General features: G+C 39.6%; 1 protein-coding gene across 9 annotated transcripts in view; it reads right to left on the minus strand.

Moving 5' to 3' along the window:
* The window catches only part of IPCEF1 (interaction protein for cytohesin exchange factors 1), an 87,545-nt gene that overhangs the window by 11,865 nt on the left and 53,017 nt on the right, over nt 1-22,663 (minus strand). For 8 of the 9 annotated variants that reach the window (XM_038130488.1, XM_038130489.1, XM_038130486.1 and 5 more), the window contains 5 exons: nt 17,446-17,519; nt 16,245-16,316; nt 13,234-13,295; nt 9,492-9,580; nt 3,811-4,180 (listed from right to left, as the gene is read on the minus strand). In XM_038130488.1, the coding sequence (XP_037986416.1) occupies nt 3,811-4,180; nt 9,492-9,580; nt 13,234-13,295; nt 16,245-16,316; nt 17,446-17,519 (667 nt within the window). The remainder of the gene's footprint in view (nt 1-3,810; nt 4,181-9,491; nt 9,581-13,233; nt 13,296-16,244; nt 16,317-17,445; nt 17,520-22,663) is intronic. The other variant, XM_038130490.1, reaches the window with a different exon arrangement.

Genomic DNA, 22,663 nt, shown 5'->3' on the forward strand with positions numbered 1-22,663 from the left:
TCCAGCTCTAATTTAACCAACTCCTTCCCACAAAACCAACCCAGATAAAATCCAAAAGGTACTTGAAAAGCTGTCCAGGTTTGAAAATATCAGCACATACCAGATCTTCCACAGCTACTGTGAGTTGAGGTAAAATAAACCAGAAGTGGTAAAATAGGAATGCCTTGCCTAGATACATTAACTTCATACGATCATGAAACGCTTAGAAAATGCAGGGAAGGAGGATCTTACTGCTATAGTAGTAGATCCCTAAATAAACAGGAACACATTCCTATTTTTTATATAACCCCTCAGTTCCTGTGGCTTCCTTTAGCTGTAGTGGTTTTTGATCATAATGGTGGTGTGTCAGGGTCATATACTTTTTCTTCCAGTGGTTGCCAGAAGAAATACAGAGGATGGAGAGTGTGTCTAGCCATCCTGGAGGGGCCAAGGCCAGCTTCTGGATACAGTGCACGTAGTCAGACAGCTGCTTGTATTTTCAGCTGTTTCTTGTTTACCTTTCAGTTTCTTTGCATCACAGGCAGCTTAGAATCCTTTGTCACTCTGCACATAGCAAGCTGCATCACCAAAGTCTTAAATATTCCCAAAATGTAAATGGATGCATAATGTTGGTCTCCTTTCAAAAGAGAAAACTGATAAACTCCCCTTCTTTGTTCTTTGTGTCAGTCTCTGGTAGGTAACATCTCCCCAGTAACTGGTGCAGAGAATTAATGCTGACAATGTTCACAACCACTAAGAGTGGTTGGAAAGACTTAAAAATATCTTACGTTATGGCTCCTTGCACCAGACACTCACAGTTGCGTAGCAGAGTTCATTCAATAATTTCTGCAGAAAAAAATCGTCCATCATCATTTAGTTGAATCTATAGCTTCTCTTATGGAGATTCATTCATTTCTGGAAAATGCTTCTTCCATTGTTTAACTCATCACTAAGGCTTCTTCACTGTTTTTGTACTTTTTCATGGTAAGCTCTTCCCACAAAACCACAGCTTCTCTTTCTTCCTTTTAGGTACCAACTTTTCTCACATTGGTCTCCATTTCTAGACTTTGTCCAGCAAAAGTGCTCTTCAGTTCTAGAAAATTTTCACCTCAAGTCTAGGCTCTTATCAGCTACAACCAAAAATTCAGCTTGTGCCTCTACCTTTAAGAATGTGGCCAGAAAACAGTGTGGCAGGGTTTTTTATCCTCACCAGAAGAAACAGACACACCCGTAGGTTCTGTGGGGGACTGGAAACAAAGACTATCTAAGAATATAGTTGTTCTGATGATAGTAGGGCCATCTTTATACACAGGGAACATGTGCTTTCAGGACAAATGTGGACAAAAGACAGACTTGTCTCCTCCTGCATGCAGTCTCATGACTCTGAAACATGTCAGAAACACACTACTCAGAAGGACTGTAAAGCAAATAATACCCACTGCACTGAGGTATGCCTTCCTGTTTTTGCATCAGATAACAAGGTTGTTCTTACCAGTTATTGCAAATCAGGAGAATCTGCAGCTAGATTTTACTCAACAACTTGAATTAATCTCACAGTATTTATGTACATGCTTATCAACTAGCTGGAGAGGGAAATTATTGGGGGATAAGCCACAGAGCCAAAATCGCATCCTTTTGGATAACTGTCACTTGGAACTGAAATGTTATTTTATATTAATCCTTCTTTTCCTACTTCATGCTCAAATTGAAGTAGCTTAATCTCCTTGCAAAATATTTCCTTAATGTTTTCAGTGACCATTGCAGGGAAGGGCCCCACACAGTAGAACTCTCCACACCCAGCCCATAGTATGCAGACTGATAAAGGAAAGACAGACCTGTGTCTGGTGTACATTTGCTTGGTCAGCAATGGGTTATGATGCAGACAAGAAGTAGTGAGGTTATACAGTTTCCATAGTGTCTGTCTTGGTGAAATGATCTGTTCATGGAATTCTGTCAGTGATCACCACTGTGGTTTGGATGGAAGCGTTCTGTGTTCTGCCATGGGGCCTGCCCATCAGCTAAGCAGTGAGCAGAAGAAGAATTCATTTCCCCAGGAATAATCATATCAAAATTAAACCATCTTACACACTGCAGGAGCATACCAAAATGTGCCTTGAATTACATTTTAATCCCATTTAATTGGTTAGTATGATTGAGCCTATCAAACTATACTTTAAGTGATTATGAATGTGTCATGCAGATTCTATGACATCCATAAAAGGATCTGTCACTTTTACATTACAATGGAAAGCAATAACCTATGCATTATTGCAGGATTTCTGACAATACCAGAGGAATATATTCTAAGCAAAAGTTTATATTTCTGAAGAGCAACCACTGAATCTTTGACAACAGGATCTATAAGCCACTATGTCATCTATGACATACATTCCAATAATCCACTTGAATATCTCTAATGATGTTTTCCAAAGACATTACTTTATCAAATTTAACTCAGAAGGTAAAATTACAGAAAACAATATGGGGGGACTCCATTCCTGCCAGCTCCAGCCTTTTCACAACTTGGAAAGCCAGAATTAGGGGAATTAGATTCCACAGTAACTCAAAGCACAGCACTCTTTTCCAAGACATAAAAACAGCACAAATGCTCACTCTAGATTTTAATTCTTTCTGCTCTTCATTGCTCCAGAATTTTCTAGCAGAGAAGCCTACAAAATGGATAAGGTAAGTGAGCATAAAACAGAGAGTTAATTTTCACTTTTGATGAAAACTTTACTTTTCTTAATGTCCTTTTTTTAATGTAAAATCAGAAAAGGTATGACAACGTAAAGGGGTGCCAGCTAAGTGTGTATATTTGTAAAACAGAGGGACTGACCAGGTAACTAATGTGCCTCATAGTATCATCTTTCAGCATCAAGTTCACCTACAGAGAAATACCCTGATTTCCCAACAACTCCAATGTTGTTCCTTTCCACCACTGCATTATTTTCAGCCTAAGCTCTTTGACACACCTTTCTTTTGCATCTTCTCTTTCAGCACAAAGTACTCCAAATCTTTACAAGGATTTGGGAGGAGCTGAGGCACAGGAATGTTGCTGTTCCCTTAGGTATTACCCCTCCACACAGAAAAACTGTATGCTAGGAACAGCTCTTAGAGCTCTTAGTCTTCAACTGCTTTTTGTTCAGAAAGAAGCTTTGCTCAAAAGGCAGGAGATATTTCCTCGCTACACAGGAGAGTTATGAACAGTAACAATGACCAGATTCTGGAACCATGCCACCTTTTTCAATTAGCAGTACATTTCAGTAGGAGGATACTGTGCAGACACCTATTTGCTTAAACAAAATCCAGTCTTAATAGACTTTCTGATTCAGAATTTCAGTTGTTTTCTCTTGATTACAATGAAGCTTAATGAAGCAAATAGGGAGTATGTTCTTTGACTAAATGCAACAGCACAGATTTGTAAAATTGGACTGACTTAACCCTATGTTCACCGTTCTCTACATATTACAGTTTTGTTACAGTGCCCATTCTGTGACAAAACTTTGTTAACATTTTAATTCAATCCTAGCTAATAAAAGATATCTGCACTGAAATAAAGACTGTTAATGAAATAATGTCTATGCTAAATTTATACACAGAGGTTGTGGCCTAACATATAGATACAATTTGAGAAAAGTTGTTAAGGTACCTACAAACCAGATACTAGGTTATATATTTAATGTGCAGTAATTTAAATGTTATAAATGATGTGCCACTGGAAAACACTTCAGTGAAGAATATAGAGGAAGGAAGGGGGAAGGAAGTTAAGGAAACCTGAAACTCTTCTATTGTATGGCTCTGCAGCAAAAGTCTCCTCTCTCATTAGCTCACCTCTGGCTGGTAATCGCTGTCCTGTTGCATCTGGCACAGTTAGACAATGTGTATCTGCACCTAAGTAAGAGGTTTGGGATCCACCGTTGGGTGCAGAAAGCCGGACTTCCTGGTCTTCTGCTGCATCCCCACAGACCACGTCTGGGGCCTCGTCAGAATGAATCTGTACGCAGAACGTTAAAGGCTGATCACCCTCTTCCGTGGCAGAGCTGGTAACCAGGTCAAGCCAGGACTGCCTCTCGGAATAAACCACTTTGGATGTCAAGGAAGACGATGATTCTTGGGAATTGAAAGTGCTTTCAGGAGAGGAGAGAGAACAAGATGCTTCACTTGACAGAGTTGAGGTGAATGATGACTTCTGCTGATCCTGCTTTCCAGAAACAAAAGGGGCAGGGAGGGAGGAAAAAAAAAGAAAAATTGTTTACTAATTACTCCTGTTGGTAGGTTCTACATAATATATAGCTATGCAGCTGAAATGCTGAATGACCAAAAATTGGTGTAATCTGGTTACTTATTCATCCAAACAAGTCTGTGGTGTGGCAATCAATCTCCTACAGAGCAGTAACTTCAGCAACCAAGAAACCAGGAAGCCAAAGGCCAAAGAGGTATAAACCTGACAATGCCTAGAAACAAAGACCAAGGAAAACTATTATGCTAAATGTAGCCTTCTGTGGTAGGTCTCACACTCACCTTCTTTCTTAAATTTGTCTTCACTTTATTGGCCTAATCAAGAGTGAAGAAGAAAAACTCCAAAGTAGCCATTGAACATGAAGCACTCAACAGTTCCACCAATGCAATAATCAGAGATTGACAAAAGGGGTCCCAAGCACTGAAGTACAGTAAAGTATTTTTCCTAATCCATTCAAGGGATAATCATTCACCAGGGCAAGAAGGCTTAGTAGAAACTAACAGAAATTGTGATGAGGTCATCATGATATGAAAGCCGTATCACCATGATATGATATTTTTGCTACTGCAGAAATTTACTCCTTCTGCATATCATCTCCTACTGGCCAATGCCTGCATCAGAATATCAGACTTAATGGACCACAATTCTGGCAAGTTTCTGTCCTCAATATTTATGTAAAATAGATCTGTGTAAGGATTAAAACAGATGATAACTAGACTGTAAATATTGAAACTTACTGAGAAGGTGTTACTACGGAAACCTGGAAAGACTGAAAACACAGTAAGGGGACTAGCCTGGAATACCTATTTATAAAGTAAACCAGAAATAAGTTTTATTCAAATAAACCAAAACGAGAGTAACAATTTTTATTATGATTTTTAAACTCCACAATTCAGTGTTGTATACTGTAATGTATACTACTTTCTTCTCATATTAAAAACAGCAAAGTCTTCCTGTGCTTCTAACACAGCTGAATCATGTAACAAGGAGTCAATTCAGAGGATGAGGAAGGCCCATATCAGACTGTGGGCACTATTTGCTTATAGCAGCTTCTTCGCTTTTGTAAATTTTTGAAGCCTTTCCTAGTATCAAAGAATTTTCAATGTTGGAAGAGACTCTCAAGTGCACCCAGTCCAGCCAAGCACCCAGCACTTCCTCTGTAACCCCTAAACCACATCATCCAGCACTGGATTTGGATCCCTCTTGAACATTTCCAGGGATGGTGACTTCACCACCTCCCTGAGTAACCTATTCCAATCCCTGACTAACCTAATGCTGAAAAATATTTGCCTTATATCCAATCTGAATCTGCCCTGTCCCAATTTAAGGCCCCTTCCTCCAGTCCTGTCACTGTAGGCACGGCCCCCATCTGGCTACAAGCTCCTTTCAGGGGATTGTAGAGGGCAATGAGGTCTCCCCTGAGCCCCCTCTTCTTGAGACTGAACAAACCCAGCCCTCTCAGCCATTCCTCATAAGGCATGTTTTCTGATCCTTTCATGATTCCTACAAGACCATGCCAACCATGGCAGGACCTAGGCATTTATACCCCCCTATGAGAAGTACAGCACTGTGTTTCAGGCGTGTTTTTGTTTCTAAAATAGAAACCTTCACATATGCATACTCAAGCAAAGGACAAGGAGATGCTGTAGTAAACTAGGAGTGCTAAAAATGCCCTTGGGAACACAGGTGATATGAAGCATTTCATCTAAGAGCTCCTATCACAAAGACAAATTGTTGAAGTGTTTATAAAGTCAAGCAGAATAACCTAACAGTAAAAGCTCTTGCCCACATGTTGCAGATGGTCTAATTTCAGTTGTTCAAAGCTGGAAAAGGAAGATATCAGATCTCACCTCTATTTTTCTGGCATTTGTCTACACAAAAAAAAAAAAAAAAAGTGTTATTAAAATGAAGGCCGTGCCTCACTGAGAGGAATATGGTTTTATTTTCATTTTCATTGTGTGTTAATTAAAAAATATGAGTGAGAATAAATATGACTGCCAGAAAGTGTTTCTTTTTGTCTGCATATGTGTTGTGTTTAGTTTTTTCTTTGGCATGATAAATGTTTACCTAACTTATTTGAGTGACTCCTCTGGAAGTTTTGCAATCATCCATATAATGAATTTCCATTTGGGGATGTTTTAAAAAGCAGATCATAAGGATTCCACTGGAGATTAATGAGTCTCTAGATATTTTTTAGAGAAAAATCATGACCATGAAACACTTCAACTGTTTTTTTGGCCACTCCTGCAATCTATTGTCCTAATGTATCTGCTGATTTTTAAACTGTGTATGCATTCACAAGTGGACAAATTAATGCAGGTGGTCAGTTTAACTTTTGTCCTACAGATGTTATAATTTACTTGTTCCTCACTTACTTTTTTCCTCCACAGTACCCAAACTCATGCATACACATAGAACTTCATGATCACTACTTTTTTCTTCTGCAAATTTCGAGATGGTTTGAGTCAGCGGAGAATAGAACAGCAAGTACAAACTTGGCTCTAGAAGTACAGCAAAGTGTTTGCTGTTCTAAAATGTAACAGAGCCTACACCTGGGTTTCTATTAGTTTCCAGAATAATAGGTTTTGGTTTGGAGTTAATGTCAAGAAGTTTGGAGGCCTTTCTGCTTAAAATAATAAAAAGACATTAACTCCAGTCAATGCCTGTGGCATTCTTGACACTGAGCTGAGTTGACAGGGTAAGTGTCACTTCCAATAGCAATCTGAGAAAATTGAAATAGGCCAAGCGCTGCACCCACATAATATGAACCCAAATCCACCACATTTTTGAGACTTCACAGCTTGGTCCAAGAACTCTGCAACAAATAAACCTGCAGAGAGCTGTGTTTAACCAGCCTTCCCTGAGACAACCACAGGCTGTAAACCTAGAATTGAGTTTTTAGTGGAAGCTGCGTTTTCCCAATCCTTCCAGTGTTTTTCTTGTTTCAGCACTTGCCCAGAAGAGGTATTAAATATGGTATTTAAAAGAAGAGTCTGACTTGCAGTCAAACAAAGCTCTTTCTACTCACTATGTAAGCAACCTGAGCACAGGGCAGACCCACAGCAAATGGAGTGGCCAAATGGGTGAAAAGATGACACCTTTGTCCACAAGGGAAGGGATTTTAAGGGATAGGAAAAATCAGGAAATCAGCTGATGAAGGCAAAGGCTGAAGAGAAGATTCCCTTTAAGGGAAAGCCTGAGAAAGCAGGATTCCTCAGCATCTCCACCACTGCCTGCCTCCCACGCGTTCCCTGCCAAAATGTGGAGGCCAGCACTCAAGAGGAGCATATGGAAAGGAGACAACCGGAGATGGCCTCTGCAGCAACAGACCAGCAAGCAGCAGGAAACCAGAAAAACAGAGAGCTAAAACCAGCACCTGTTTAAAACTCATCATCTGGAAAAAGGCAGGCATTCACTCAGAGGAGAGCAAATGGAAAACACATCTACATCACCTAAAGGCAAGCCACTGAGCTATAAAATTCAAGATGCTTCGTTAACTGACCCACGGCCCCGAATAACTGCGGGAGATATATTGCCAAAGCTCTTCTCTCCTCTGATATTTATAGCCACTCAGTCACATTTCACTTCCAGTTAATACAGGCAATAAAGGACCACGTTCCACAGCAGTGAAGGCCTCACACCCCCGCGTGCCAGGCAGATTGTTCTGGTGATAAACGTCCCACATTTCGGGAGAGGAAGTGAAGACTGACTTATCTGACTGAAAATGACGGGGGTGAGTGGGTGACCATGTGACATGTGCTCCCAGCTTTATGGGAGCTAATTAGAGATTGCCAGACAGGCAACTCTGTCCACATCTCCTTCTATTAATGCCTGTGATTGCACAAGCTTCTCTAACTCAACTGTTTATTTCTGATTTGCTCCTGCTTTGCTGGTCCTGTGCCCACCCCAGCTGCTGGGTGTCATTTCAGCGTGCCACAGAGGAACTTGTACCACAACAGTGAGGCAGCAGACACTTCCCTTCCATGAGATGCCATGAGAATATTTAGTACTAAGTATACTACTGCAACACCTCTCAATGCTAACTTTCAGGTAGGGAAGGGAAAGGCTTGAATCAGGATTCCTTATTACCAACCCAAACCAGATCAGTAATTTCTAAACAGAGAATTAAGCAAATTAGACTTTCCATTTTAATGGGAAAAATTTAAAAAAATTTTAAATGTAGTGACAAAAGACTCTCACAAGGCTGCTCTATAGTTTCCAAAGCATTATATGAACAATCTGTTTACTCCAAAATTGCAGACGAAGCCTCAATGCCTGTTGCTAGCTCCAGGAAAACTTACTGGTTACAAACATCAAGTGATTGCGTCTGCTACTTGCAACAGCTCTTCCTGACTTCTACTACAAATGAAACTTTTCTTTTAAAGGCTGCATAAAGAGGGAAAAAACCCACCCTAAACCTACTAGTGAAGCTACCCATCATATCAAATTTACAACTTTTCTTTCTCTACTTAAAAAAAAAATGGATTTTTTTTTAAATTAGAAGATTTTTTTAAAAATCCATTTAAATCACAATGAGATCACTGGGAAAAACAATTATACAGAAACAAGGATAATAGGGCAAGAAGCAGATAATAATTAGGCAAGCCAATTTGATTAGACTCATGAGGGTTCATGCTTATTTTAATTTATGAAATGAAGTGAGAAAGGAAGGAATATTCTGGGACAATATGCTACATAGATTTTGGAAGAATGCCTATTATCTTTTTTCATAGTCTATTTTTCAGAGGTAGAAGGAAAAAAACAGACTTTTATCTCTGTGCGAAGAGACCTCTTTCCCTTCATTTCCTTGACACAAAAGCAGCTTCAAATTCAGCAGTCTTAAAAACAGCCCACTCAAAAAAATAAATATGAAGCTGTTAGATATGCTACCAAGGTCACAAAAAGAGAGAGGTTTCAGGATGGATTAAAAAGAGAGAGAGAACAGTATGAAAAAACAGCTTATAACAGTGTGTTAAAAATCTAGTAAAGAAAAGACAGAGATTGTGTATGAGGCAGAACAACACCTTCCTTTCCCCAGCAAGATAAATAGGAAGGAGCTAATCTTTTACAGTGTAAAGCTCCCTGTGGTGCAGGATGTGCCAGCTGTGAGCTCTGACTCGGGGCTGGCAGTCTGTGCATGAAGGTTTCACAGGAACACAGCGTGGACATTTCCAGAGAATGTTTTAGGTTATTCCTAGAGGTCCACCGCCTCAGGAGGGTTTTGTTTCAACCTGCTTGCAACAGGAAACAAGGTAATAACTGGAACACTTACCGAAGGAGGAGGTGGGGTCTGAACTGTGTAGGGTGGAGGTGGCGTGTCTGTTATTTCTGGATCATCATGCTCACTTTCACTGTAGCATTCTGAGGCAGACATAGAAAATGAGCAAAAGTAAAGAATTAGACCAACATATTATTCTTCACAGCACTGTGGCAACCAAAGATCACCAAGTAGGGTGTTCTGGATTTAGGACTAGTCTTTAACAAGTCAGTCTCTCCTAATCCACTTGTAGTAATGCTGGAGAGCTGTTTCAAGTAGCAGAGGCAATCCCTTAATTCTGTAACCAGTAAGTTTTCCTGGAGCTAGCAAGAGGCAGTGGGGCTTTGGCTGCAATTTTGGAATAAAAAGATTGTTCATATCATGCTTTGGAAACTATAGAGCAGCCTTGTGAGAGTCTTTTGTCACACATGGTATCTCAAATAGACACACCATACAGCATGGCTGTACATATGAAGAAGTAATACCAAAAGTAAACACAGTACTCTAGGAATACTTGTGTCTTTTTTTTTTTTTTTGGTAACAAACTCGTAGGAGTTTGAACTCATTGACATGTGGCAGAGGCAGTCATCCTGTTATTTCTTTCAACTACCTGAGCAGCAGTTGAAAACATTTTCCACAAATTTGTTTAAAGGTGGATTAAATGAAGTGATAATCATTGATAAAATTTGACACAGAAAAAGGGAGGCAGAATGTTGCTGGTTCTTATGCCCAGAACCTGGCAATAGTAAACACTGGACAAGATCATAGAATAGTTTTGTGTGGGAGGAACCTTAAAAGTTCATATAGTCCAACTTCTCTGCAATGAGCAGGGACACCTTCAACTAGACCAAGCTGATTAGAGCCTTGCCCAGCCTGACCTTGAATGTTTCCAGGGATGGAACTTCTGCCTCAGCTCTGGGCCACCAGTTTCAGTGTTTTGATTTGGAAAAAATCACGTCTTTTTATCCAGTCTAAAGTAGACCTTTCTTAGTGTAAAACCATTCCCCCTTGTTCAGTATACCCTGCTAAAATATTTGCCTCCATCTTTCTTACTGGTCCTCTTTGTGCACTGAAAGCCCACAAAGATCCCATTTCCTACATCTCCTAACACAAATGCAACCTTTACAGAGCAAGTGCTTGCATGCTGCCTGGCAGCACCTGTGCAGGGGACAGCACTCACCCCCACCGCACTGAGCTGGGGACATGGGAGTTTGCAAAGACAAAGACAAAGTCAGAGCCTGATGAGGACAACTGGAGTGCCAAGGGTCACAGAACAGAGGCTGCCCCTGTGGTGTCCATGGGATCAGTGCTGCCCTTTGCTGGCCACAAGCACTCAGCAGCCTGTACTGACCAAGAGCCTTTGTCCAGCTCTACCCCAGAGAGCAGGGGCTGCTTAAGTCCAGTTCTGATTCTTCATCACAGTCTGACTTCAGGGGCTCACACCACTAGAAAGCAGTTTGTTAGCATGGTCTCTGGACAGTCACCTGAAATTATTTCATCTAAAATTAACTCATTTAATTCCCACACAGTTTATTTTTTCTGCATGAGATTGTGGGGGGAGGGTGGATGTTAATAAGCACAGGGTGAGGGGACTAAAGTTGTAAGAGAGAAGAATTTTGTGCATGTTAACAAGGAGAAACTTAAAGAAGTTCATTACTTTTTCTGCAGAACTGTAGGGTTTTGAGTAGCATAGATGCTGTTCTGTTTACTGGAAATACATGCTGGCACATCTAAGCATAAAGAACTGAAACTGGCTGCAATTAGGCCTATATCAAATTCTAAGACTCTATTAATGTCTTTTTGAGTAACTCAGTAAAAAGCTCATGCTTTCTACAGCTCCCCTTTTAGGCACACAGAAGAACTGAAAAAGATTCAACAGCTGTTTCTGATACTCCAAACAGGCAAATGTGGGGGGTATGTTAAAATGCACAGAAAGTAACTGAATACACAAGAAATGCCATAAAAAGATCCAAGACTTCTGAAGAATTATGGTGTGTGATACAGAGAGAGGAACTGGTCAGCAGGAACAGAAGTGACTGTGGGTAGTGCCAGTGTTTTTATGAAACATAGCAATGTTTCTGTAAGGACGTGTCCACCCAGGCACCAGTGGGTGCTGCACCCACACTGAAGGCAGCTGCTGGATCACCTGTGACAAAACATGCATGAAAAGACAAGGAGGTGCTTGACACTGGAATCAGAAGGCCTTTTCCTGAGGGGGAAAGGGGTGACTATCCTTAAAAGCTGGAGAAATATTTGCTATATTTTGCTATTGCAAAGTTATTAGATAACCTATTGCAGAGGTTATTGAGTGGATTATTTTTTATGTTTTGTACCTTTTTTTAAATATTAAAATTGGTGAAATAACTAATTTTTATTGCTTCATAATTCTTGATTCAACCAGTACAACCAGTATCACATTTAACTGATGTTTAAAAAAACTGGTTTAAAGCAAAAAATTTTGGCTATTCCCACTTTCCATTGAACTCTTCCCTTCATGAAAAGATGGACAATATATTTGCACACTTCCTCCCTGAGTACAAGTATCCTGCAGTTCTTGCTACACAACCTAATATTCAATATAGCCTTTTATCCTAAAGTGTTTTGATAAAGTTGGCTTCAAACAGGATACAGGCAGGAAGAATTAGATGGTGTGGAAGTTAACAAGTTTCCTGACAAGAAACAAATATGAACTGAAAACAAAGAAACTGATGAGACTTGCTGAATTCTCCAGGAATCAGTAGCATCAGTGTTTATCAACACCAATGCTGCTTTTAATGGTAGAGCATAAATGGAGCCAGATCAAATTAATCAATAATGTAATGACATGTCCAAGCCTGGACATAAACCACAATCTTGAATTTTGTGGTAAAGCAGAAGGGATGCAGAGAGGAACACTTCATTGCTTAGACAAAACAGGCTGCATCACCTAAGTGTTCATACAACTGCAAATAACAGCTTCTTCTTTATAACGCAGCTCCTTCACAAGCTCAGCAATTCCCAAAAGGGCACTGGGTACCAATTCTCTAAAAATGGAGACTTAAAAGCCCAGATGATAGCACATATTCCTCAGGTTAGAGTCCATTTCTGGTTTGGTAACATACTATTACTCAGAGCACTTCTCATTCTAAACCAGCTCCTCTGCCCAGATTTGTGATTTGAGTGCTGGTATCCTCCCACCAAAGAGTTCTATTAGGTCGGTGTGCAAATTAAGACAATAAATAAATTGTTTAGGACTTTTAAAGTTTTTCATTCTGTAATGAACTTGGGCTTGACTCCGAAACAAATTGTAGGCTCCAGAATAGCAGTACCACCCTCTCATCCCCCAGCATTGCAATTGTTGAAACCCCCCAGACTGGAGGACACGGTAGGGATGGGTCTGCAGAGCACAAGGTATTCCTGGGCAGCAAGCTGCCATGCTGCAGCACAACTCCTGTAACATAACTCACCAGCTCAAAACCCAGAGCAGCACAGCTGTTCCTCTTCACGCTTGGTAGGCTTAGCAAGCCAGCAAACTGCCAGAAAGTAGTTACACAACTCTCCCAAGATCACCTACTGTCTCTCACTCACACTGTTTCTCACCATTTTTTCTTTTCCTGTGATTACTCTGTACTGTGACAATGTGGTTTCTCTGAACTCAGGCAGTAGGCAGACCCAAGATGACAGTTCAAAAGAAAGAAAATAGCTGACAAAAATTTGGCCAAGCAAAAACTGTGAAGGACATAATGGAGTTACACACTGAAACCAGTTAGGAGCATACCTTCCTCGTTCTTCCTGTTTGGTGCCTGAGGGTCTACAGCCATTCCCAGCTTACTTAGCCACCTGTGTTTGAAACAGAGGGAACACAGAGTCAGGGACACTCACATGCTCTTCAGACTGAGTTTTGCTCCTTTCAGTTGCTTTCTACATCACCACATCTGCTTTCATTAGCCTGATGATAAATGTCAAAGTTTCTATTTCTTAGATTATCTTCTGGAAAGGCACCAGTTACCTCTGTTTTAATATTCCTTATATATAGTGAACAGGGACAGGTTTCCTTGATACTGAAAAAAAAGCACTACTGATGACCCAGGAGTCACATTTGTGTAAGCTAAAGAAAAAGTCTTTGGGGTGTAACACCATGTCAGTGAATTAGTCCAGCTGTTGAGGTGTCATCTTTCACCTGAGAGGAAGAAATGGGCATGGGAGCCTCAGAAGATGATGTCAGCTGCCCTGGCCAGAACTATTGCAGCACAGTCTGCACCACTGAAAACCAAACTTTTTGATCATAACATATCACATTTTTCAACTTGCTATGTACTTTTGGTTTTAGTAAGTCTCACTTCCTGTGTTGGTTTATGCTATAATTGGGGTGTTTTTCACTTATCTTCCTAGGTGGCTGCATCCTTCTGGTGCTAGAAACATTCCCTAGTCATACTTTTTGTATAATGTGTTTGCCTGTAGGTCATTCAGATCTATCCACATTTTAAGTAACTAACAACTGAAAAGGCTCAAGCTTTTAAGGTTAAAACTCAAGGCGTATATAGAGAGAGTATGAAGGGCAGGAATTCATTACTGGAAAAAAAAAATTGTGTTTGATTTTGGTTCTACTAAAGCAACAGGGAATTTGCTAGTAAGATCAGCATCAAAGTAACTGTACTTTTACACTGCAGTATGAGCAATAGTCTCACAAACAAATCAGAAAAACAAAGTTGCATTTTTGTAAGAGTGGTCCATTGACTCCTTTCTGGCAGCTAATCCTAACAGAGTGATTTTTTAAATGAAAATCCACCTTAACAAGGAAAAGATTTGCTAAGAAATTTCTAGGACTTCATTAATGACGAGGGTAGCCTAGTCACTAATGTACAAATGGCCAGCTAAAAGCATGCAGCTAGTCAGCATGGCTTTACTTTTCATGTGTGCCTGACAATAGCAAATACATGATAAATTAGTGAAACAAATGACTTTGCTAATAAATTCACTGTTGATTTAATATACATATATATTTAATATATATATTTAATACATACACAGGTATATGCATATGTCGATATATGCATGAAGAGTTCCAAAAGGTCATGATCCATCAAGCATTTATGCACACTAGTAACTCGACACACACAAATGCTCCAGTGAGGTCAGTGGAACCATTCACACGTGTATTTGCAGGACTGGAGCCAAGGGAACAGATGTCTTTCAGTCTGTTTCAACATATGCGTGAGTATGCGTGTACTTCATGTATTAAATGCATGTATTTTGTCCTTTGCCAAGGAAAACATCATCAGTTACAACAGTGGGGGGTTTGTACAGCATAGTGCAGGCTGCTCTAACACTAGGCTACCCAGCTTTAAGCCAAAATGAAATTTAATCAAGAAGTGGAGTTTGAACAAAATCATTCCAAGGGCATAAGAGCTGAGACACCTGCTTGGATTTCAATCACTGACTCACAGGAGACTAAGCATTTTTCACATGAGAATTTCCAGCTGGGCTCCAAACTGGCTGTTAGCACTTACTAATATTGTCCATTAGCTCTAATTTTTCTTCTCCAAACATCCTTCCACCTCCTCTCTTAACCAGGGTTACCCTCTCTACTGAAATATTCCTGTCCAGCTGTCCCTCGTTCTTAGTCATCCTCATCCAATCTGCCTCAGGATCTTGTCACTCCATTCAGGAGCTCTGGTGGGAAATGCAGGAACACTGAAATGGATGGTTATCACCCCACCAGAATGCTCCATGCTGCTCCAACTTGCAAATGGCAACAGATTCTTTTAAACTATATTTACTTGTAGGCATCTGTAGAGTACAGATTTATTAATACATACCTGTGGACATACACTACTGTAATACTGTACAATTCTGTATCTATAAATCTTTCAGAAGGTCACGCACGTTCTCCCAACTTCTCTCTTTTTCTATTGTGGTAAATATGTGTCAGGTCTCTCATTTATAGAGGCAATGAGTAGTCATTGCCCTGTGAAAAATCACACAAAGATCACCAGTAGACCCATGATTAAAATCCTGACCTGACTATTGTAGGAGCTCTCTTCTCATTTAAATTGTACTGCTTGTATCCAGTATTTGGCCATTTAATGCAACAGCATAGAGAACAGAGTGCAATCTGAAGTAAAAAGGGCAAAGATATGAGATAGATCTAAATCAGCCAAATTTGGATCAATAGAAAGTAATATCTTTCTGATAGTTCAGTGGTTTCTAAAATGGCAGCATTCATATCCATTTTTACTTCTTCCATTGAGAAATTTGGTTGTCAATCTTCTGGACATTTGTGGAAAGAAAATTTCTGACTGCCATGAGGATCATTTAACTACAGCACAGTTTGATGTTGAAATTAACACTAATTTGCATAAAGGAAACAGACCTTTCTATCCCTCTAACCCTCCTTGTTAGCTGATATGATACTCTCAAATCAGAAACTGTTATATTCCAGTCCTAGATCACTTCTGGGACTTTTCCTTCTCTTTCCTTTCTCCCCTCACTTCTTCCCTGGTGCTGTACTTGCTATCAAATCTTAGCACCACTCTAACAGAAAGGGATTTATACCAGCAAATGTTGGGAAGATTAGCATCAAAATTGGGCTAATTATGGGATTCTGATTTCAATCATAATTAGTGAACAAAGAGCAATAGTTTTCTTCCATTTAGTGACCAGAAAAATTAGACTTAGTAATTCCCCAAATAACTTTGTCAGCGACTGCTTGACAGTGAAAGAATGAACTTTCAAAGAGTGTTCTCAGGCATGAGACAGAATGAAACATGACCAGTCGCTCCTACTTACGTGTTCATTTCCAGAACATTTTCTGCCGCAAAATAAAATGTCTTGATCTGTGGGTGGCTGATCTTAATAGCACTTTAGGAAAAGAAAAAGATAAGAGATGTGAAGAAAAATAGTTTCCATAAGAAAGAAAAAAATAATAGCCGAATTAACTATTTAAAATATTTATTCACTCCACTGTTTTAATCCAGATTAGTTTGTCCATCAATTACAACTCTAGTCTATTTTTAGCTCATTTCCTAGGTCATACATTATTCAGATAGAATAAACTACAGGAACTAAAAGGGAAGGAACAACAAATTAAAAAAAGTCTTCCGTTATTTCATGATATAATTCTGTGGCCTTCTCAAACCCCAAATACTATGTGCAGTTTTGCTTCCTCCAGCTCTGAGATGCAAAGCAAACTTGAAAAATGTTGGAAGACAGCACCAGTAGTGACCCAAGACATGGAACAGCTTCTGTGTGCTGTGGTCAATCAGGCTAAGACCTCAAAGCATGGAAAACTGATGGCTGAGGGAAGGGACATGTGACACAGTAAAATCTCAAGCAGCACACAGTGGGTGGACAGTGACTGGCTCTTCTGACTTCTCCATCAAAAGAATGAAGGTTTTCTCTTGAGGGACACAATTAAAACCATGCTGCACTTTATAACTTTCAACAACAGCAACACCCCTCCAAACCTTTGAAGTGTGCTCAGAAGCAGCTTGAAATCAGTTCTGCATATGGAGTTTGGAGAGAATATTTTTTAATGTGCACCCTGCTAAAGAAAGTACTTATTCCCTGCACAACCAAAGGCTTCAAGTACAGCCCAAGCTCAGTTGCATCACAGCAGCCTAAAGAACAGTGCATTCTTGGAGTGATGCAGCATTACTTGCACCACTGCTGACCTCCTCAACTAAGAGGGGGCATCTGACAACTACAGTCTACTCAAAATCAGTGAGTGGAAAAAAAGGAGAAGAAACAGAAAGCATTTGGCACACTCATCTGTTTGGGTTTTTTTGTTTGTGGTTTTAGCAAAGAACATCTGGCAGAGATTTTTCAAAAATATTTTTGCAATATGGTTTTCTTTCAGTAGCTCAATTAACATCTCATTATTTATACAACACAAAAGAACTCCCCACAGCTTCCTGTCAAAGACTACTAAGACTCATTCCTTGCAATGTTGTAAAAATCATGCAAAACTGGGAACGAGAGATAAACTTACTGCTTTTTTTTGCATTCAATTGCTCGATCCACACTGAAGTCTGGAAGTCTTATAAATCCTTCTGCTTTTTCAGCCTTCCATAAAAGAAAAAAAAATTAAATATCACCACATCAACCAACTGTTAAACTAGTAGACTCCAATGCTGAATAATATTTAACATGCAAGTGCTTGTTTTTGACAGCTTTTTATACTGTGAAAATATACGCTCATCACCATGGGGACAGATTAACGCCTGATGGAATATTTCTACACCAGCTATATTTGTGCAAATCCGGGGTGCAAGTGCACTCCTGTTGGTGCAAGTGGCAGAGTGTAAGCATAGATTTTGTTGACTAGTAAGGATGAGCAAGGGTTATATCATCTGTTCAGGTCTGGGTGGCACCTACAATCTCAAAGGTGAGTTTGTGCCATGACACAGAATGTGCGTATCTTACACAAACATGAAACAGCAGCACATAAAATTACCTATGTGTAGCTGAAAAATACAATCCAGAAGTGCCCTAAGATGATTCTAAGTAGAAATGGAGGAGGGTGTTGCCTGTGTGATTGCAGCATGGACCATTTTGCAGGGTCACCTATACACCTATACACAAGCAAGGCAGAGGCAATGCAGGCTGCTCCCCTCCCACAGGGTGCAAGGGGGTCATCCCACACAGCTGAGTTCTGTGGTTAAACACTGCAGACCTGCCTCAGAGGGCTTTGGTCACCCAGCTATCACTAGCCCCAGAAATTTGCAGGCATGGTGCAAGAGGTAGCAGACACACATTTACATTCACATTTTACATATTCCAGTACCCTGTTTATATCCAGTCAGCCCTTTCTGCATGCAAGGAGCTTTATTGAGCATTGACGTCTCCGCTCTCAGTCAGCAGGACTCTGAGTCAGAGCTGACAAACTGAAGTGACAAGCCTCAAATCCCTGTTTGTGCTGCCTGAAACTGAAACATCTGAGGCAGAAACATCTTCCTTACTACATCTATCTACATACACCTGGTCATCTGCAGTAAGGTTAGGAGTCCTCCTAAGATGAGATGTCCATGAGGTACAGCAATATATAATGTCAACAAAAGTCTGTAGGACATAATGTCAGGAAAAAACGTACTTTCCAAAACACATAGTGCTCATTCCTGAATTACAATTTTGCTGCTCCCAGTCATGCTAGTAGACACATTAAAATTCTGAAAATGTACACTGAGTTAAAGCAGATAAAATACACACAACAATTACAAAGGCAGAGGATAAATGAAGATGACTGACAGTATCTCAAGTCTCATTACGCATGAATATGATCAGACTACAAAAAGATGTTCATCAAGACAAGTCTTTGAGCTTTAATGCTTGGAAGTATGAATCTCCAAGAACTGAAATATTAATACAGAATGGTTACTTCAGTGGGTGGCTTCCCCTCACATCTGCATATCTGTTCTTTGGTATACAATAAATCATGCCCTAACCATCATTCCTGTCATTTACATGTATTAAACCTTCATGTGAGTAGTTTATATTTCACATCATCACCAATAAACAGTTTTGCTGCTCCAAGACATGGACACAGCATCACTGGAAGGGGTTTTTCTTATTTTCTTTCAGTACAGGAGAGAAAAAAAATCACATCTGGGCTGAAAAAGTTTCATTTTGTAATATTTGTATGAAAAAGTGCTTATTTGCTACTTGGGCTTTTAACACTTTCTGATTGTATTTGTACCTGTAAAACTTGTTTAATGACTATCTTGGAGACCTTTTGTTTCCATTCCACAGGTTGGAATTTCATGAGCTTAAAGTCATTGAGATAAAATGACAACTAACTAAACCTAGTAATACCATCCCAGATGCATGGTATATTAAATATATAGGGATGAGCAAATAAATACTGATGAGTAATGAAGGAGCACTATTCTTGGGCTGTACTGTACTAAAAGTAGAGACTGTATTATTGGAGCATTTCTGTTCTAAAAATATTATCACTTAGTGGACCTGGAACACCAAAATTCCTGTTTAGTTCCCAAGATCAATCTGAGAATACCATGAACTGAACTCAGAAAAGCTGCCCATGAGGTACAACAATCACTATTGCACACACTGCTGGATGAGAAATGCATACAGTGCCAGTTGCTTCTCTGTAGTAGGAATTCATACTACCAGTTTAAGAAAAAGTTATCCCTGAGACCCTGGGTGAAGGAATATACCCAGGTACCCATGCAGCAATAAATCTGTGTCCTGCGCTGGGTAAGCCATCAGGTGAGTGAGTCAGTGACTCAGGTCTGGGACAGGTTTGGCCTTTCTTCCATGTTTTGAATGCAGTTACAGCTAAGCCAATTCTATCTTTAAGTGAGTGACCATTGGTCTAGACTGCGCCCTATAACAGTTTAGAGTGCAGCAAAAGCACTCCTGAGGGGATTAAGTCCATGAAATACTATTAGATATGTCACTGTCTCTACTGTCAATGTACAAAAGTATTTGAGTGTTTGGATTTTGTATTGGATTAGTGAATTACCAGCACCCCACAAGCCAGTGTGGAGACACCCACCTGGAACACTCCCACCCATGCAGAAATGGAACTCCGACTTGAACCACTGACTTAATCCATCAGTAATTTAGATTAGATTAAAATAGATTCCTCTATCTAAATTAGGGGAGTGCCCTCTAAATTACTAATGACTATAGGTCTGTAGGCCTTGATTTCAGTACTTTAATTTTAACAATTGTACAACAGAGAAACTCCATATTTCTTATGCAGTATTTGGCCTCTTCCAGTTGGTAAAAGTTTATGTTCTCACATACACATTCTCTCTCAATGCCTTCAGATTTTATACTAATTCTGTCTGTGATTTCATATTTGTTCATTTAAAGAAAAATTCATGTTTCATTTTATGTATGAGTGAAATATACTATTTGTACACATCTAAAATGTGCCATTGATGTAACAGAAAAGAGGGGTTTGATGGGTATGTAGCTTCAGAATTATCAGGAAAAAAGAAAGGAAAAAAGAAAAATAAGTCACTAAAAATCTTAAGGGTGTTGTTTCAGTCAGCAAATAGAATTCCAAATAAATCCTAGGAATAGGACATGTGGAAGTCATCTTTTTAATCATTCTTAGGATAAAAATGACATTTTAAAACATTTAAAGCATATAGAAATCCTAAGTGCTTTCTTTCTTCCAAAATGTTATCTCTAACATGACTTTAGCATGCTGTTATTTAACTCACAAGTTTCATTCAAGATTCCTTCAGATTTTGATGTGAAGCTGTAAAATAGCCCTAAAAACTCAGATACAAAGATCCTTGACCTATTTTCTACTTAATCAGGATGTTTCAAAGAATAAGCTGTTATCTCTTGTGGGTTTTATGGAGGTTAGGCTAACATAAATCTGTGCTTTTGCTATTCCAAGTTGTAGAAAAATAATCTCATTAATAACAACAGTCTCTGCAAATTCTTGTGGCAAAAAAGAAAGCAGCCATTTTTTTCACAGGAAAAGCTTTGCACTCAAAAAAAAAAGAAATTATTTATGAAACACAATGCATGAATCCAATGAAAGAGGCTAATGTCCTTTTGAGCTTGGCTCAATATATCATCTAAATGTTGTAGCTTTAGGAGATTTAGTAAGTCATTTAAAGTGAGTGCAATGTTGCAGCAAGATTTAAAAACATAGTGCTAGAAAATGAAATATCTTGTTATTGTGGAAGAGCTCCAATCTGCAAATCAGGGTAGTCCTCATGGCTTCATCAGTATTTCAGCACTGCCCCCAGAAGACGCTATGGATGTTGGAGGAGCAGTTCAGCATTTTAGTCTTTTTTTTCTCTCTGCCAAGTACACCAATGAGGCATCCTATAGAACTGTGAATAATTTGTGTACTATATTGGGCCATAGGTCCCCAAGCCTCTCAGCTCAATCAGCTGACATCAATGACTTTTTCTCATCTACATAAGCAGCTATTACAACTCAAAGGTAAAAGATTTTTCTTTTAAAAGACCGTAACTGTACAGCTTCCAGCAAAGCTGTTGGAGTGAGGACCAATTCAAATGCAGTGAATGAGGAAAAAAAGAAGTACAAAGACAAATAGTGACAGTAGATCACAGTCTGCCTCTCTTTAATTTTATATTTATATTTCTTTCAGCTGAATCCCTATGACAACCACCATTAAAACATTTTACAAAAATCTATTTCAACTCTATTTGGAAAACCAGTCAAGCTACCCTAAAGACCCACCAGACAGAGGCATTTAGTCCTTTGTCCCATTCCAGCCAACACCATCCAACGCAGTCGAAACAAGCACAGAGAGCCAGGAGCCTGAGATTACATGTGACAATCCTCCCCCATCACCCCTCTTCCTATGTCAGAGTACTAATTCCCTCTGGGGTTTCAGTATGAGAATTGAAACAGCTGAAGGGTCAGGCAGGATCACAAACTGTACTATTTAAACACTTCTCTTCAAGGCAGCTGCCTACAGAGAGTGGTATTAAAAAAAAAAAAAAAAAAAAAACAACAAACAAAAAACCAAAAAATAACACCCAAAAAGAATAAATGAACACTAATGAAGAGCAGTTGTCCAAGGAGTCTGGTGTTCTTGAATGCACCCAGAAATTCTGACTGCCCAGATATATTTCCTGACATGTCCTGTGTTTTCATTGCAAAACCAGCCCTTCCATGCTTCCTCCTAGGCCAAACAACTTCCCCTCCCCAAACTGGGAGTGCTTCCGTGCTGCAAAGAGAAGTTTACTTGTCTCACGTTTTATAGAAAGAAGAAGGTCGTGTGGGAAGGGGAAGCCTGCCCAAGCCTGCTGAGACCACTGGACCCTGACCTCAGCTAGCTCATCGAAAATTTATTCAGATTTGCTTGTGTTCTCTGTCTTTCTTTCAGTGAAGGAGAAGCTTGACTCTCAGGGTGTCTAATCTGCTATTGCTGACCTGTTTATTTCTTTTACTCTTTTGAGCTGTGGCATTCACAAAATATTTTATGTTAAATTGAAGGAAATATCAGCTGCAAATATCACAAGAGTCCTATATCATGTATCCAAATCTGCCTCTCATGAGAGACCCAGAACCAGAGTGGCTTGAAGAAAAAATAAGCCTGAGTGACAGAAACATCCAGAGCTTCAGAGGCACATGAAGACAAACTTGACCAAGAAAATGATATTAAGATGAGGTTATCTCCCCAAATCCAGGATAATGCATGTTCACATACAAATTCCACCCACTCTCTATTTTCTCCATCTCCATTA

The sequence above is a fragment of the Motacilla alba genome, chromosome 3 (assembly GCF_015832195.1).
Source record: "Motacilla alba alba isolate MOTALB_02 chromosome 3, Motacilla_alba_V1.0_pri, whole genome shotgun sequence".
Taxonomy (NCBI): domain Eukaryota; kingdom Metazoa; phylum Chordata; class Aves; order Passeriformes; family Motacillidae; genus Motacilla; species Motacilla alba.